This window comes from Canis lupus, chromosome 8, assembly GCF_048164855.1.
Source record: "Canis lupus baileyi chromosome 8, mCanLup2.hap1, whole genome shotgun sequence".
NCBI lineage: Eukaryota > Metazoa > Chordata > Mammalia > Carnivora > Canidae > Canis > Canis lupus.
Window position 1 is genome coordinate 6,735,530 of NC_132845.1, and position 15,198 is coordinate 6,750,727.

Below are 15,198 nucleotides of genomic sequence, written 5' to 3' on the forward strand. Positions count from 1 at the left end.
CCCCACCCACCCGGGGTCAAACGCGCGCGGCGGGAGCGCCGTCCGGTTTCGTGGAACACGCCCCTCCTCCCTCCCCTCCCCTCCCCTCCCGTCCCTCCCCGTCCCTTCCCTGTCCCTCCGCACCCGCCTGGGGTCCCGCCGCCGTGGAACACGCTCCCCCTCCCCCCTCCCCTCCCCCCTCCCCTCCCCACCCGGCCGGGGACTCGCGGCCGCGGCTGAAGCGCCCTCCCGCGGCGGCGGTACATGCTCCCCTCCCTTCCTCCCTCCGTCCCGCGTCCACGCCGGGGGGCGTGGCCAGGCCTGCGGGGGCGTGGCCAGGCCTGCGGGGGCGTGGCCAGGCCGTGCGGGGGCGTGGCCAGGCCTGCGGGGGCGTGGCCAGGCGGCTCCGGGCCCTGCGCGCGGGAGGACCCCGGCTGGCGGCGGGGAGGCCGAGCGCGGCGGCGGAGCGCGGAGGAGCGCGGAGGAGCGGCGCGGGGCGGCCATGGCCGCGGTGCTCAGGCGCAGCTGCGGGGTGAGCGCGGACACGGGGGCCGCGGCGCTCGGGGCGGGGGGGGGGGGCGCGGGGCGACGCCGGCGCTGCGCTGGGTGGCGGCGGGCGGGGCGGGGGCCCGAGGCGGCGGCGGCGGGGCCTGTGCGTCGCTGTCCCGCGCCCCCCGTGACCCCGCGGCCCCCGCGCCCCCCGCCCTGGCCTCGCCCTCCGGCCGCCCCGGGCTCGCCGCGACCTTCCCCCGACCGTGACCCGGCCTTGGCCTCGGGCGGCGGGGCCTGCTCTCACGGCCTTGGCCTTTGAGGGGAGCCCGCGGGGCGTCTGCCGCCAGCCCGGGAGCCAGTCGGGGCGCCCGAAAGCGCGGGGGCCGGGCCCTCCGGGGACGACCGTGCAGCGGCGGCGGCGGCGGCGGCGGGGCTGCCCCAGCCCGTAGGTCTCTGCTCGTCCCGCCCGCCGCGGCCTGGAAGAGGGAAGAAGCTGCCGCAGAATTTGCTGGAAGCCGGTCCGGGTATCCTGGGGTCGTGGCTCACGGATCCGGATCCGACGCCGTCTCTGCCACTTGGTTACCCTTTATCTTAGATATTACTGGTACATTAAGACGGCCATCCTGACGTCATCTGTGATTAAGAGATTCATGTTCTCGGCCAAAAAGAGTAGGAATTTTAGGATCTATGAAAATTCTAGTTGCCCAGTATTCGTGATGGCTCTGCGAGGTAATGGACCGGGGATTTAAAAAATGATGATTACAAATTGAACGCCAATTTAAAGACAACTTTTTTTTAAATGATGATGAACTCTGACAACCAAAAAAGAAAAAAGAGGCTAATTTCTCAACCAGAAAAAGATCAATTTCTCAATCTCTCCAAGGGAAAATATAGAAAACCCTGATCCAGAAAACTTACACCCCTGTATCTGTTCTTTGACACTCCCATAAAATTTAAGGTTCTTAGGTTCCTTTTTTTTTTTTAATTTTAAAGATTATTATTTATTTATTCATGAGACACAGAGAGAGAGGGACAGGGAGAGAAGCAGGCTCCACGCAGGGACCCCACGTGGGACTCGATCCCAGGTCTCCAGGGTCACGCCCTGGGGCAAAGGCAGGTGCTAAACGGCTGAGCCCCCCAAGCTGTCCAGGTTCTTATATTCCTAAGATATACACAAAAGTGTTTCATTATAGTTGTACTGTGGTTGCAGACTTGAGGTTTGATGGAAGATGCTGTTGAGTTAGGGACAAAAGCGGCTTGCCAGACCAGAGGTGAATAAACCAGACCATCCAATCCCAGGTGCCACAGGTGAGGCCTTGTTACAACAGCTGCTTCTGACCAATAAAGAATTACCTAAAAAGGAAGTAAGCCTTTGAAGATATTATCACTAGTCCTTACTCTATGGTGATACCGATAGAGATGTTTAAAGGATTGAGGCTCCCCTGTTGGCTTTTAATAAAAGACCAACCCCGCAAGTCCTCAGTGGCGACCCTGTCCGGACCCCTCTCACTCCTGAGAGCCTTCTCTGCACCTTTGCTTAATAAACTTCTATCGCTTTACTCACTTCCCTTTGTCCAGATTTCCTTCTTTGACTGTGAGACCAGAGCCAAGCTCTCCCGTATCCTTTGTCTTTTGGAGATTTGGAATCTGGTTGTTCTGGGTAGAGAGCCCAGAGTGATAAAAGTCAGCATTTATTTGGCATGATGCGTCCAAGACGTTTTCTTGTTTTAAATCCTCTCAACAAATCATCCAGCAAAAAAAAAAGAGCTTCACTTTCTAGATTTGAAGAGAAGCTACGGCAAGTTGGTAATTGGCCCAAGGTCTCAAAAACACTTGGGGGAGTCTAGACTCAAGCCATTCTAAGTCTAAATAATCTACTAATTCTATATTCTGTGTGCATTGGGCCACCTCTCGAAATGGCTAGCATTATATATCATTAGCAGATTGATGGGGATTGTTTCCTGGCTGTAGCTACTTCCGTATTTTGTTTTATGTGACATTTTCCTGAAGAGTAATATGTAAACTTTTTACAAATTATTTTAAGTCCACTAATAATTCCCTATTTAAAGTCACAGCAGACTGTTTTACCTGTTTTATGAGGTCTGATGTTGTGCAGTGGTGTCTAAACCACTAGAAGAACAAGGTTTTTTTGGTCTGGTTTTTGTGGGATTTTTTTTTTTTTTTTTTTTTTTTTATTGGATGTAGTAACCAATTAGGAGACCTAAACTGAAAGAGCAGTAAAGCAAGGTGGTTAATGGTATAGATTCTCTACACTTAATGTTACAGTTAGAATCCTGGTTACACTACCTAACAGCAGAGTGACCTTGGCCAGTTTCACTTGAACTTGCCGAGCCTCAGTTTCTTCGTATGCAAAGTAAGGATAAAAATAGTGCCTTAATCCTAGGCTTGACTTGGAGATTAAGTGAATTGGCGTGTAGAATGTGACCCTGAACAAGTATGTTTGGTCTATGATGACTGAACAATAAGGGCTAGAGAAACCATGTTTTATTTCCAAACTAATTTAATGAAAATTGCAAAGAAGATATGAATTTTTGTACTCTGTAGTTAGTACAGAGTACAAACTACAAAACTACAAAATTAGTAGTTATTTTTTTCAAGATTGTATAAAGTGTTATTTAGAAAGAGTTATTTAAAATATTTGACAGAGTTGCCTGGGTGGCTCATTGGTTGAACATTGCTTTTGGCTCAGGGCGTGATCCCAGAGTCCTGGGATTGAATCCCACATCGGGCTCCCTGCATGGAGCCTGCTTCTCCCTTTGGCTATGTCTCTGCCTCTCTCTCTTGTGTCTCTCATGAATAGATAAATAAAATAAAGATATTTGACAATCCATACCGTCACTTTAAGTGTAGGTGGTTCAGGCGCCTGGGTGGCTCAGTCAGCTAAGCGTCTGCCTTTCAGCTCAGGTCACAGTCCTGGGATTGAGCCCTACATCAGGCTCCCTGCTCAGTGGAGACTCTCTTCTCCCTCTCCCCATCCCCCTCCTTGTGTGCATGCGCTCAAAAGCAGAAGTTTATTTATTTATTCATGAGAGACACAGAGAGAGAGGCAGAGACACAGGCAGAGGGAGAAGCAGGCTCCACACAGGGAACCTGACATGGGGCTCAATTCCAGATCTCCAGGATCACGCCCTAGGCTGAAGGCGGTGTTAAACCGCTGAGCCACCTGGGCTGCCCACATCTGTAATTTATTTAGAAGAGGGTTCACAAATATTTTTGTAAAGGGAGAGTAAATAATTTCAGCTTTGTGGACTATCTGGTTTCTGGCAACTGGAAAAGCAGCAATTGACAATATGGTGTACCAGTAAAATTGTATTTATTAAACTGGTAGCTGCAAACAAACAAGCAAAAAGCAAACAAAAACTGATGGCTGCCTTAGTGTGTGCTGATTACTGTTTTAGAGTATTCTAGGAATGCTTGTAGACAACAGCTGGAGATCTAGAACATAGTTTTAGGCTAACTTGTTAAATAAAGTGAAGTATCTTAGAAAATGGAATCCTCCACGGGGAAGATTCCCAGAGGCATACCTGTGAGGCTCACAGGGACAGGGTATCAAAGTTGACAGACTAGGGGACTCTTGAATGCAGCACTATACCATCCTGTTTTTGCTTCTCAATCCCTGACTATTGTTTGTCTTGTAGACACTCAAGTAGTACAAATACTACTGTTATTTTCATTGCTTTAAAAAGTTTTTTTCTTTGTATTAAGTGTTCACACATCTGGTACTTGGCTTATTTAATATAGAAATCAAATTACGGTTGAAGGCATTTAAGTAATGGCTTAAAAAACTGTGCTGTTGAGTATAGCCAAACAAGTTGCTGTACTTACTTGTAATTGCCAGTATTCTCTTATTTGATGTTTAATTTGTCAAATTTATTTTTGTAAAATTGTCCCTTACAGGTCCTGAAAAGCCTTTCTCGTTTTGACTGGAGACTACAACATACAAAACCTGCCCTAAAGCATGAACCAAGATTGGGGTTTAATTTTGGTATGTGTTTTGTTCTGTCTTTGACTTTAAACATATTTGATATATATATATGTCTGGAATGTATTTGTAAATCGTCTTAGTAATGTCTGTCAATGATTAGAACCAGTTACCATCCACAGATTGTTCAGTCATACACAATTTTCTTGATCTCTTTTTTTTTTTTTCAGTGTAATATCCTACGTGGAGATCTGTGTTAGCAGCAAACATAAATACCTGTGCCTTTTTTTCTAAGTATGTAGCCCTAAATAGATAACAAATGTACTATTAGGTACAGTCTTCAAGTTAGAAATTTGAGTGTAAAAAACATGTTTTGAACACTTAGGTACACAGTGCTAGGTACCTGCTAATAAGCCAAAGCCTATTTGGGCCCTGATATATCTGAACTGCAGTTTTGATGCTAATGAATAGTTTAACGTTTTGGGATTGGGGAGTCATGTGGTATTGGAAGGAAAAGGAATAAGATCTCCCTTCCCCTTTGGTCTCTAAAATGAAGATCCTGAGCAAAAATAATAATAATAATAATTCCTATTTTTAGCATCCTTGCCTCCTAAAATGCTTCTTGCTTCAAAATTATTACCTTTCCTTTAGTTACAAATCCATTTTCTCTGGTTTCTTGGTCTCAGAAAATAGTTACAAGGGAGCTCAGATAATTAACTCGTACCCAGATACAAATAACAGGTTATCATTTTTGTTTTTTATTTTATTTTTTTAAGATTGTTAGTTTCCTTACAGTTTTTTAAAGAGAATTAAATGAAAAATTTTAGGCCATATAAGGATAGCAGTTTGGGGCATTGGATTTTCTCTTATTAATATAGGTTAGGTACAATTGCTATTTAGTTTCGGTTTGCCCACATACAGATTCATAATAGTAGGAAACCAGCAGGAGAGGGACACCTTGTGGCTCAGTGGTTGAGCAACTGCCTTTGGCTCCGTCCCTGATCGTCCCTGATCCCGGGGTCCTGGGATGGAGCCCTATAACAGGCTCCCTACAGGGAGTCTGCTTCTCCTGCTGCCTGTCTCTCTCATGAATAGATCAAATCTTTAAAAAAAATAAAAAATAAAAAAAATAAAAGCCAGCAGGAGAAATCTGTGCTAGTTTGCTGAGTAACAAGATGATCTAGATACAAGTGTTGAGGAGGGAGGTTGTAAAGCTTAAAAGGACTAGAAGAAGTAACATCTCTGAGCAGTTGTATATTGCTCTTTTTCTAAAATGAAGATAATATCTGCCACATAGGATTTATTTGAAGAATAATGACGTATGTAAAGTCCTTAGTATACAGTGGCTGGATTTAAATAGTTTCTCAATAAATAGTACAAACCAGGTACCTGCCTTCCCTGTCCTTTACTCACCCACAACCTTGGTATCTGCTGGTCCCAATATTAGAAGTAAATTCTGATGTAGTGAACCATGACTAAGACTCTTAAATATATGTAAGTATATAATGTTAGGGACGCCTGGGTGGCTCGGTGCTTGAGTATCTGCTTTTGGCTCTGGGCGTGACCCCGGAGTCCTGGATTGAGTCCCACATCGGGCTCCCTGCATGGAGCCTGCTTCTCCCTCTGCCTGTGTCTCTGCCTCTCTCTCTCTCTCTCTGTGTGACTATCATAAATAAATAAAAAAATTAAAAAAAAAAAGTATACAGTGTTAATTCATTTTAAGACTATCATTTCCTCATTCTGGGCTCTTGTTTCCTTATCAATAAAATGGGAGATTGGATTTTAGGCTGTTTGATTCAAAACCAAAATTCTCATGTCTTTTACATTTTCTTACATCCCCATACAAATAATTATTATAGTCATCAGTATGCTTGCTCATTCTTGTCTCTTTGCTTTTGCTCTTATTTTTCTTGCCCAGAATACCCTATGTCTCTCTCTCTCTCTCTGTTTTTTTTTTAAAGATTTTATTTATTTATTAGAGAGAGAGAGAGAAAGAGAGAGAAAGGCAGGCTCCATGCAGGGAGCCTGTTGTGGGACTCGATCCCGCGTCTCCGGGATCAGGCCCTGGGCTGAAGGTGGCGCTAAACTGCTGAGCCACCTGGGCCGCCCAGCCTTTATCTCTTTTAAAATCTTACATATCCTTGGACGTTGTACACAACCACATTTAAACCTTGAGGTAGTGTGGATTTGAAAAAATCCAAGCGATCAGCTCCTGTCCTCAGGCCAGCCAGCATATTCATTTCATTAGTGTTATAACAACAGAACCTCATATTTTATGTAATTGAATTAGTTTTATGTTATAGTTAACTTTTGAGAAACCCTCCCACCACTTTTACCATTTGCTTTGTGCTAATATATAACCTTAAAGTATTAATTTATACCCTTTAAATCTGAGTTTAAAGGAAGAGTGTAATTGTATTGGTATTCTTACATGATATTTTGGAGCAGGTTTTATTGGTTTATGGTCATTAAGCATGTCTCATCTCCCTAGTTAGACTGATTCTTGAGGTCAGGGAATGTCTTATACATTAGTTTCATTTCAGTATTAGTAAACATTTGATAAATCTGTATAGGAACTAGTAAGAAGTAAAAACAAATTTTTTTTACTCTCATCAGTTGGAAGAGAAAAACAAGTTTATATCTGTTACTCACTTGTAAAAGCTAGAAATCTTCCCTACCTCCTTCTTGTACTTGTATTGACATGGGTTTACTTATATTTGTACAGTGGAATCTTGCTAGTCCAAAAGTGTGTTGCGGTCTTTGCACTTTGCAGAAAGTACACTTCGTGGACTTTCTGATTAATCAAGAGTCAAAGACTCCATTATAAATTTTCACATATTGAGTTCATGGGACTTTACTCTTCATCTTCAGCTCATTGTCTTGTTTTAATGTTTTCTAAATGACTTTCTCTTAGAGTTCACTGAACAGCAAAAAGAGTTTCAAGCTACTGCTCGTAAATTTGCCAGGGAAGAAATAATCCCCGTTGCTGCAGAATATGATAAAACTGGCGAGGTAGGTGTATGCATATTAAAGGAGAAAAAGTTTTTTACATTTTTTATAAGATTATATAATCAAACTATGTAGATTTTAATATAACTTGTTTTTTTGTTTTTACCTTTTTCTTTTAGTACCCTGTCCCCCTAATTAAAAGAGCATGGGAACTTGGTTTAATGAATACACATATTCCAGAGAGTTGTGGTAAGCTTTCATGACATTTTTAATCCTAGAATAAGTATGAACAGGGAAAATGGTAAGACTGTATTCATTCTTTCAAATATTGGATGCCATTTATATTTCACTTATGATTTAGGGCCTCTACTTTTATTTTCCTGTTCAGACTTCAGTAGTTGCCTACTTTTAGAAACATTGTATTAACACTTAGAGCATTTTTCATTTTAACTGGTTTCAACCTTAACTTCATCTTAGACATTGTTAATTTCTCTTTGGTCAGTTTGTTACATTTTGATTCTACCTTTGATTTTGCATTTTATGAAGACTTTTTTTTCTGTGACATTGTCACTTCTTCAGGTGAAAAAAGTCAAAGTTGAATCAAATTTTTACAATATCAAGTTGAAACAGGAAGACAGGTTCAGATTACAAATAGAAACGTTTTTGAAGGACGCCTGGATGGCTCAGTGGTTGAGCGTCTGCCTTCGGCTCAGGGCGTGATCCTGGAATTCCAGGATTGAGTCCCATGTCAGGCTCCCTGTATGGAGCCTGGTTCTCCCTCTGCATGTGTCTTTGCCTTTCTTTCTCTTTGTCGTTCATGAATAAATAAATAAAATTAAAAAAAAAACATTTTTGAAATATTTAAAACTTATATTAGAGAAGTATAATTTGTTACTGTGCTAACCAGAACACTTTTTAGTTTCTTATTAGTTAAAATAGTTCACCTTTATTTCTGACAAGATATACTACATATTATAATGGATCTTAAAATATTTTGATACTATAGGAGGTCTTGGACTTGGAACTTTTGATGCTTGTTTAATTACTGAAGAATTGGCTTATGGATGCACTGGGGTTCAGACAGCTATTGAAGCAAATTCTTTGGGGGTAAGTTTTTTAGAAAATAAATAGTTATTAGAAAATTAGTAGTTAACTGAGCCGTTAATGGGATAGTAGATTAGGTTAAGTTGGTGCAACACAATTTTCTTTAAAAGGAATAAAGAGGGGGTGGCCTGGGTGTCACAGTTGGCTAAGTGTCTGCCCTCAGCTCAGGTCATGATTCCAAAGTCCTGGGATTGAGTCCATCAGGCTCCCTGCTCAGTGGGCAGCCTGCTTCTTCCTCTCCCACTCCCCCTGCTTGTGCTTGTGAACACTCTCTCTCTCTCTCTCTCTCTCTCTGTGTCAAGTAAATAAATAAAATCTTAAAAAGTAAATGGGTAAGTAGATAGATACAAAAAAAGAAAAAAACACGAGATTCTGCATTGAAGCCTAGAGCTCTTCTTATTGCCTGAGTTGATCATTCTGGCCCTGTTGTCTCCAGTAATTGGAGTTCTAGCTAGCCTTGTAGGGACACTATACTTTGGCTGCTGCTTTAGTGGCATTTCTTAGGTATAGGCAAGGCCAAAAACTAGCATTCAGGAAAGAAGGATCGGGATGGCTTGCTGCCACTGCTGGCAATGCTGACTTTATTGAGCAGTTCTTAAGAGGTTTGATCATATATACCACATCATTTATCCTAAATTTAATTTTTAGTGCATATTACTGCAGTGGATTTTTACGTATTATATTACCAAATAGTCCTATATATAACTTAATTTTTGAAAATACTGGGTTCACAGATTTATTTCCTCATGGTTTTAGCTCTCTTAAAGGAAGAGTAAAGGCCAGTTCTTTGGACTTAGTCTTTGGGAGTGGGGGGAGTAGTTCTCTTGTTTTGTTTGAATTATAGTATCTCTGAATTTACATACCTAATAAAAATATCTTGCCTTTTTTCAATGTCGCTTTTCTTTTTGGTAGCAAATGCCTCTAATTATTGCTGGAAATGATCAACAACAAAAGAAGTATTTGGGGAGACTGACCGAGGAGCCATTGATGTGTGTGAGTATGTGCGGCTGCTGCTTGGAAAGAAGGATGCTTTTTCTCCTTTCCAATACAAATGTGTACACTGGGCTGTGACATATTAAGACAAAAGTTAGCAATATATTTAGGTATGATGATGTTTCTGGGTTACCAGGTAAGTGTCTTAATAATCTCCTAGCTTATTTCCAGGAAAGAAATATCTGCTTAATGGAGCACTCTGCAGGCAGTTCAGGAACTGCATGATTGTGTCAGGAAGTTCAGATTGAATGTATGACAATAGTCTTTGAACTACTAGTCTTTTGAACTAATAAGAAATTAATGTGACTGAAAAGTTATTTTATTTGTTGAATGACTGAATGACTTGGGAAGAATATTTATAGAATTTATTTATTTAATTTCCTGAGCACTACTCAACAAAAGTTTAAATTGGATTTAAAAAAATATTTATATGGGCTCCTGCCTGGCAGTCAGTAGAGCATGTGACTCTTGATCTCAGGGTCATGAGTTTAAGTCCCATGTTGGGCATGGAACCTATTTAAAAAAGGAAAAAAGATAATTATAATATATACAAACACATGTTCTCAAAGTGTTTTTACATAAAGACTTTGACTTCTTTTGTTTATGAGTTGAACAGATTTCAATTTGGGGTGTGATTGTGATACCAAAATATAGTAAATTGTTAGTTTTGAGCTAATTGTGAAAATTGGTCTGCAAAAATAGAAGGTAATAGTTAAAAATAACATTTCTTATTTCAGGTACTGAAATTTTAGGCAAACTGCTTAATAAAAACATTTATATAGATTTCTTTGTTAATGGTCACTTTTCAACAAATTTGTTTAGTAGGTTAATTCTCAATATTGTCTAAGAATTATGTGACACATTTAGATTGTTTTCCTGTAGCTTGTATAATACTGAAAATAGGCTAAAAAATTTTAGCTTAGAGATTCTTAGGAGAACCTACCTTAATGCACTGAAAAGAATATCTATAATTATTGCTTCGAAGTATGTATTTCTAAGATAAAAGTCTTTTAAAATAGTTCAAGTATTTTAAACATTTTTGACTGTTTCGTGTTATCAGTACCTTCAGTATATATAAAAATAAATTTACTGTAGTCCCTAAGTTATTCTAACTTGTGAATTAATAAAGGTTTACTATATATTTTCTCCCTTCTAGTGCATAATAGTAGTAAATGTACCCAAAATATGAAGTCAGGGATGAAAATGAAAACATTCAATAGATATATTTGTCTTGATTAATTTACAGTTTTACTTAACTCCAATAAACACTTATAAAATCATACTACATATAATGTTTTATTTAAACTTTTAAAAAATGATATTTTTAATTTTTCTGATTGTAAAAACATCTATATAATCCCTCAGATATGAAGTTAACTGATTTTACTAACTGTTTTACTACCTTTGCTGTCAGATTTTGTATGTGTGTGACCTTAGGTGGGCATGAACCACACTGTCAGATTTTTTAATACATATAAATGTGTTTTTAACAGAGTCATATTATATATGCAGTTTTATATCTTTTGTAACATGACCGTTTTCTTACACACTTTTTTAAATACTGCAATATTTTAAAAAATAAATTTTATTATGATATTATTACATAATATGTTATCTAATGGAATACTGTGCAATAAATTATTTCACTATTATCTATTGTTAGATACTTAAATTCCTTAGGTTTTTGCTTTTAAAGATAATCTCATGGTAAAAATTATTGCGAAAAGTTGATACAAGGTTTCGGATTTGGGGCGCCTGACTGTCCCAGTTGGTTAAGTGTCCACTCTTGATCTTAGCTCAGATCTTGATCTTAAAAAGAAAGAAGGTGTTAGATTTAACTTTGCAGTACAGACACACTGTCATTGCATATTTGTAAGATGTGATCTCTTGCCTGATCATGCAGATACACTCTGGATATACATCCTCAAGTATGCTGAGGAAGTGAGAACGGAGATAAATAAGGGCACTGTAATTGTTTTTTAATACTATGTAATATAAAAATAAATAAATAAAAAAAGTACTATGTAATACAAGAGAAGTTTCCAAAAATCAAAACTAATTATGTTTTTGTGTATATATTATATAAAATATTAAAATAACGCATTAGAAATCATATGTCTTTTTTAAAAATTGAACTAAATCTTTTAAATATATACCTAAAATATATGCAGTGTCAGACAGGAACAAGCATTAGAGTTTTTGGGCAAGCTTGTTATGGGCAAGACTTTAGTATACTTATTTGTCTAAACATGGTCTTAAAACCCCGAAGTCTGGGCAGCCCTGGTGGCTCAGTGGTTTAGTGCTGCCTTCAGCCCAGGGCCTGATCCTGGAGACCTGGGATCGAGTCCCACATTGGTCTCCATGCATGGAGCCTGCTCCTCCCTCTGCCTCTGCCTGTGTCTGTCTCTCTCTCTCTCTCTCTGTCTCTCATGAATAAATAAATAAATAAAATCTTAAAAAAAAAAAAAGTCTCTGTAAAAAGGCTAATAATGATGAAGAAAACTCTTATCATAAAACAATGCCTTTCCCGTGGAGCTACAAGGTAGCTGGAATTAACTGAAACAACACTGATCCTAGCTTTCAAGTCTTGGCTCAGCCATATGATAGCAGTGTGATCTCATAGTCACTTACCTTTAAAAGCTCTTCTGAAAATAGGGAGTATAATAGCTAACAGGGATATAGTAAAGGTAAAGCAAAATGCTTATTTTTTTTCTAAAGAATATCATCACATAGTGTCCTCTTCACCAACAAATTTCTCTCCTACCTAATGACCAGGAGAAACTTTGTTTCTCTTTAACTGTTACTCATTCATTCATTCAATATGTAAGCTGCCTGTTCTATACCAGACTTGAGCTTATAGGCACTTCACACCTATAAGTTGTACTTATAACTATTATTTTTTTGTTTTGGTAAGTTGAAGGCATAAGTTGAAAGCATAGAGCCAGTTTTACAGTCCAGTATTAATTATTTGAACCTCAAAGCATGTGTTGTATATTTTTTTTTCTGGTTTTATCTTTATTTTCACTTCACCCTAATTTTTATTTTAAAATTTTTATGTATTTATTCATGAGAGAGAGAGAGAGATGCAGAGACACAGGCAGAGGGAGAAGCAGGCTTCATGTGGGGAGCCTGATGTGGGACTCGATCCTGGGACTCAGGGATCATTCCCTGAGCCAAAGGCAGATGCTCAACCACTGAGCCACCCAGGCATCCCTAACCCTGATTTTTTAAACAACATGTATTATATAAACTATCTCACATCACTTTAGATATAAGGGCAAAAAATTTTTTTTACTAGAACATAATGGAGAGCTTCTTTACAAACTATACAAATGTAAAGTGGTGGTATTATCACTAGTATATACTATGCTCATTATTTCAAATATTTGAATACTGTGTACCAGGGAATAAAATAGTGAATAAAACTGAGATCCTTCTTACAAGAAGTTAACAATCTGATAGACTCTCAGATCCTCACCCACAAAGTATTAACTTACTATGCATAGAGGTATGTAAATAAGTAAATTATTCATAAATAAGTGATTATGCATTAAAATGTTACTAATTTACTTGATTTTCTAGTTTGCATGGAAACATTTAGATGTTGTAAGTCAAACTAGTTAGAATACCGAAGATGACAAATGCCAGAAACATTGATTGTTTTCTAAAACACTAATAGGCACTAGGGATACCAAATGGAGTACATCTCATTCCTGCCCTCAGGAAGCTCTGATACAGCGTAAGGGAGAAACACATGAACGACAGTAGTACTGTATATAATACGTATGGTGTGATAAAGAAGAAAACAAGCTGCAGTGGAAGCAAAAAAGGTTTCTGCTGAAAGAGCATTTATAATGCTAATTTTAATTACTAGGAAACAAACAAGAAGACAAGACCAACTGAGAAACTATCTGTGATAAGGCATCTTGTATAGAAACAGCTCTAAAAACTTTGCTTAGGGGGCACCCGAGTGGCTCAGTTGATTAAGCGTCTGCCTTCGGGTTGGGTCATGATCCCAGAGTCCTGGGATTGAGCCCCACATTGGGCTCCCTGCTCGGCGGAGGCTACTTCTCTCTTTCTCTCCTGCTCCCCCTGCTTGTGCACACTGTCTCTTTCTCTCTCTGTCAAGTAAAAAAAAAATCTTTAAAAAAAATTAAAACAAACACTTCACCTAATTATAAAGTAGGAAATGTCTAATAGCGTATTTCAGAAAAGAAAATTCCCTGAGGTGGTTAAAATAAAATTTTACAGAGTTATCTTTTCTAGACAGTTCATTTGTACAATACCTTTTTTTGTTGTTATAATGCTAAAAATATCTTTAAATCAGTAGATAGGAGAGTAATCTAGTTAACTCATGTGACACCTGAATCACCTCTATAGCACCCCTGTCGAAAGGCCATCTAACTCATGTTTTCATGCTTGAGAGTCACACCCTCCTCAAGTAGCTCCATTTGGGAACATCTCTGACCATTAGAAAGCTCTGCTAGATTACATGGCCCTGAAGAAAAAGGTTCTGACATTTCTTTTATAACTTTGCCGTTTCTCACCATAGTAGGTACTCAATAAAAGTTTCAATGATTTCACTGTAGTTCTATCATTTCAAATTCTCTCCCTTGGCTATATAGCCCTTGAAATATTTGAATATAGCTATCATGTGGATCTTATCTTTTCTAAACTATTTATCCCCAATCTTTTTCATTTTTCTTCATACAGTAAAGTCCCATAACCTGAGTAACCACACTCTGAAATACAGAGCTCAATCTGGTACCCCAGCATGAACCGATGCGTATAGAGTAAGAGTTCCATCACTCTTATTTTAGATTCTATACTTTTGTAAACATAGCTTATACCATTACCACTATTCACTTATTATATAAAGCTTACTCTTGACTTAAATGACGTAACCTTTTTCTCATCTGGTATTAAGGTTTAGTATATTCATTGGGTAGTCTTTTTTTTTGTTTTTTTTTTTTTAATTTTTTTTAATTTATTTATGATAGTTACAGAGAGAGAGAGAGGCAGAGACACAGGCAGAGGGAGAAGCAGGCTCCATGCACCGGGAGCCCGATGTGGGATTCGATCCCGGGTCTCCAGGATCGCGCCCTGGGCCAAAGGCAGGCGCCAAACCGCTGCGCCACCCAGGGATCCCCATTGGGTAGTCTTTTAACTCCCATTTTAGCCCTGACTTCTCCCTTTAGCTTTACCCTTCTCTATGCACTTGCCCATTAAGACATGTTTTCTTTAGACTTAAATAGCTTAAACTAAATGTGTTGCAAACCAAATTATTTTCTCTCCACTCTTTAGAACTGCTTCTTTTCTAGGTTATCCCCAATTGGAAGTTGCCTAAAATAAAAAAAAAAAAAAATTGAGTCATCGTAACATCCTCTCTAGCTCCCCAAGATCCTGTTTAGTCTTCATGTCCTATGGATTTCACACCACAGTTCTCAACTCCATTTTTGCTCATCTTCTGTCTTAGTTTAAGGTTTCTTTATTTCCTGCCTGTGCTATTGCAAAGCCTCCTAATCGGTGTCCCTAACTCCAGTCTTTTGTAGTCCCCCTTAAATCCACCTGTTATATAAAAGTTTCATAATAATAAACTATCTAAAATGTAAATGTGTAACTATCACACTCCTGTATTTAAAGAAACATTCAGTGATTCCATTTCATTAATAGCAGTAATGTCTTATATAGTTTTTTAGTTTGTGAACCATGTTAGAATCTGACTTGCCCAGAAACAT

The 15,198-nt window shown here is 39.3% G+C and overlaps 1 protein-coding gene across 2 annotated transcripts in view; it reads left to right on the forward strand.

The window, feature by feature from the left end:
• The first annotated feature begins 371 nt into the window (after nucleotides 1-371).
• ACADM (acyl-CoA dehydrogenase medium chain) overlaps nucleotides 372-15,198 on the forward strand; it is a 30,451-nt gene continuing 15,624 nt past the window's right edge. The window contains exons 1-6 of one of the 2 annotated variants that reach the window (XM_072834089.1): nucleotides 372-511; nucleotides 4,390-4,477; nucleotides 7,329-7,426; nucleotides 7,543-7,612; nucleotides 8,370-8,470; nucleotides 9,380-9,460. In XM_072834089.1, the coding sequence (XP_072690190.1) occupies nucleotides 482-511; nucleotides 4,390-4,477; nucleotides 7,329-7,426; nucleotides 7,543-7,612; nucleotides 8,370-8,470; nucleotides 9,380-9,460 (468 nt within the window). In that variant the 5' untranslated portion in view covers nucleotides 372-481. Of the gene's footprint in view, nucleotides 512-867; nucleotides 1,201-4,389; nucleotides 4,478-7,328; nucleotides 7,427-7,542; nucleotides 7,613-8,369; nucleotides 8,471-9,379; nucleotides 9,461-15,198 lie in introns of those variants that run through there. The other variant, XM_072834090.1, reaches the window with a different exon arrangement.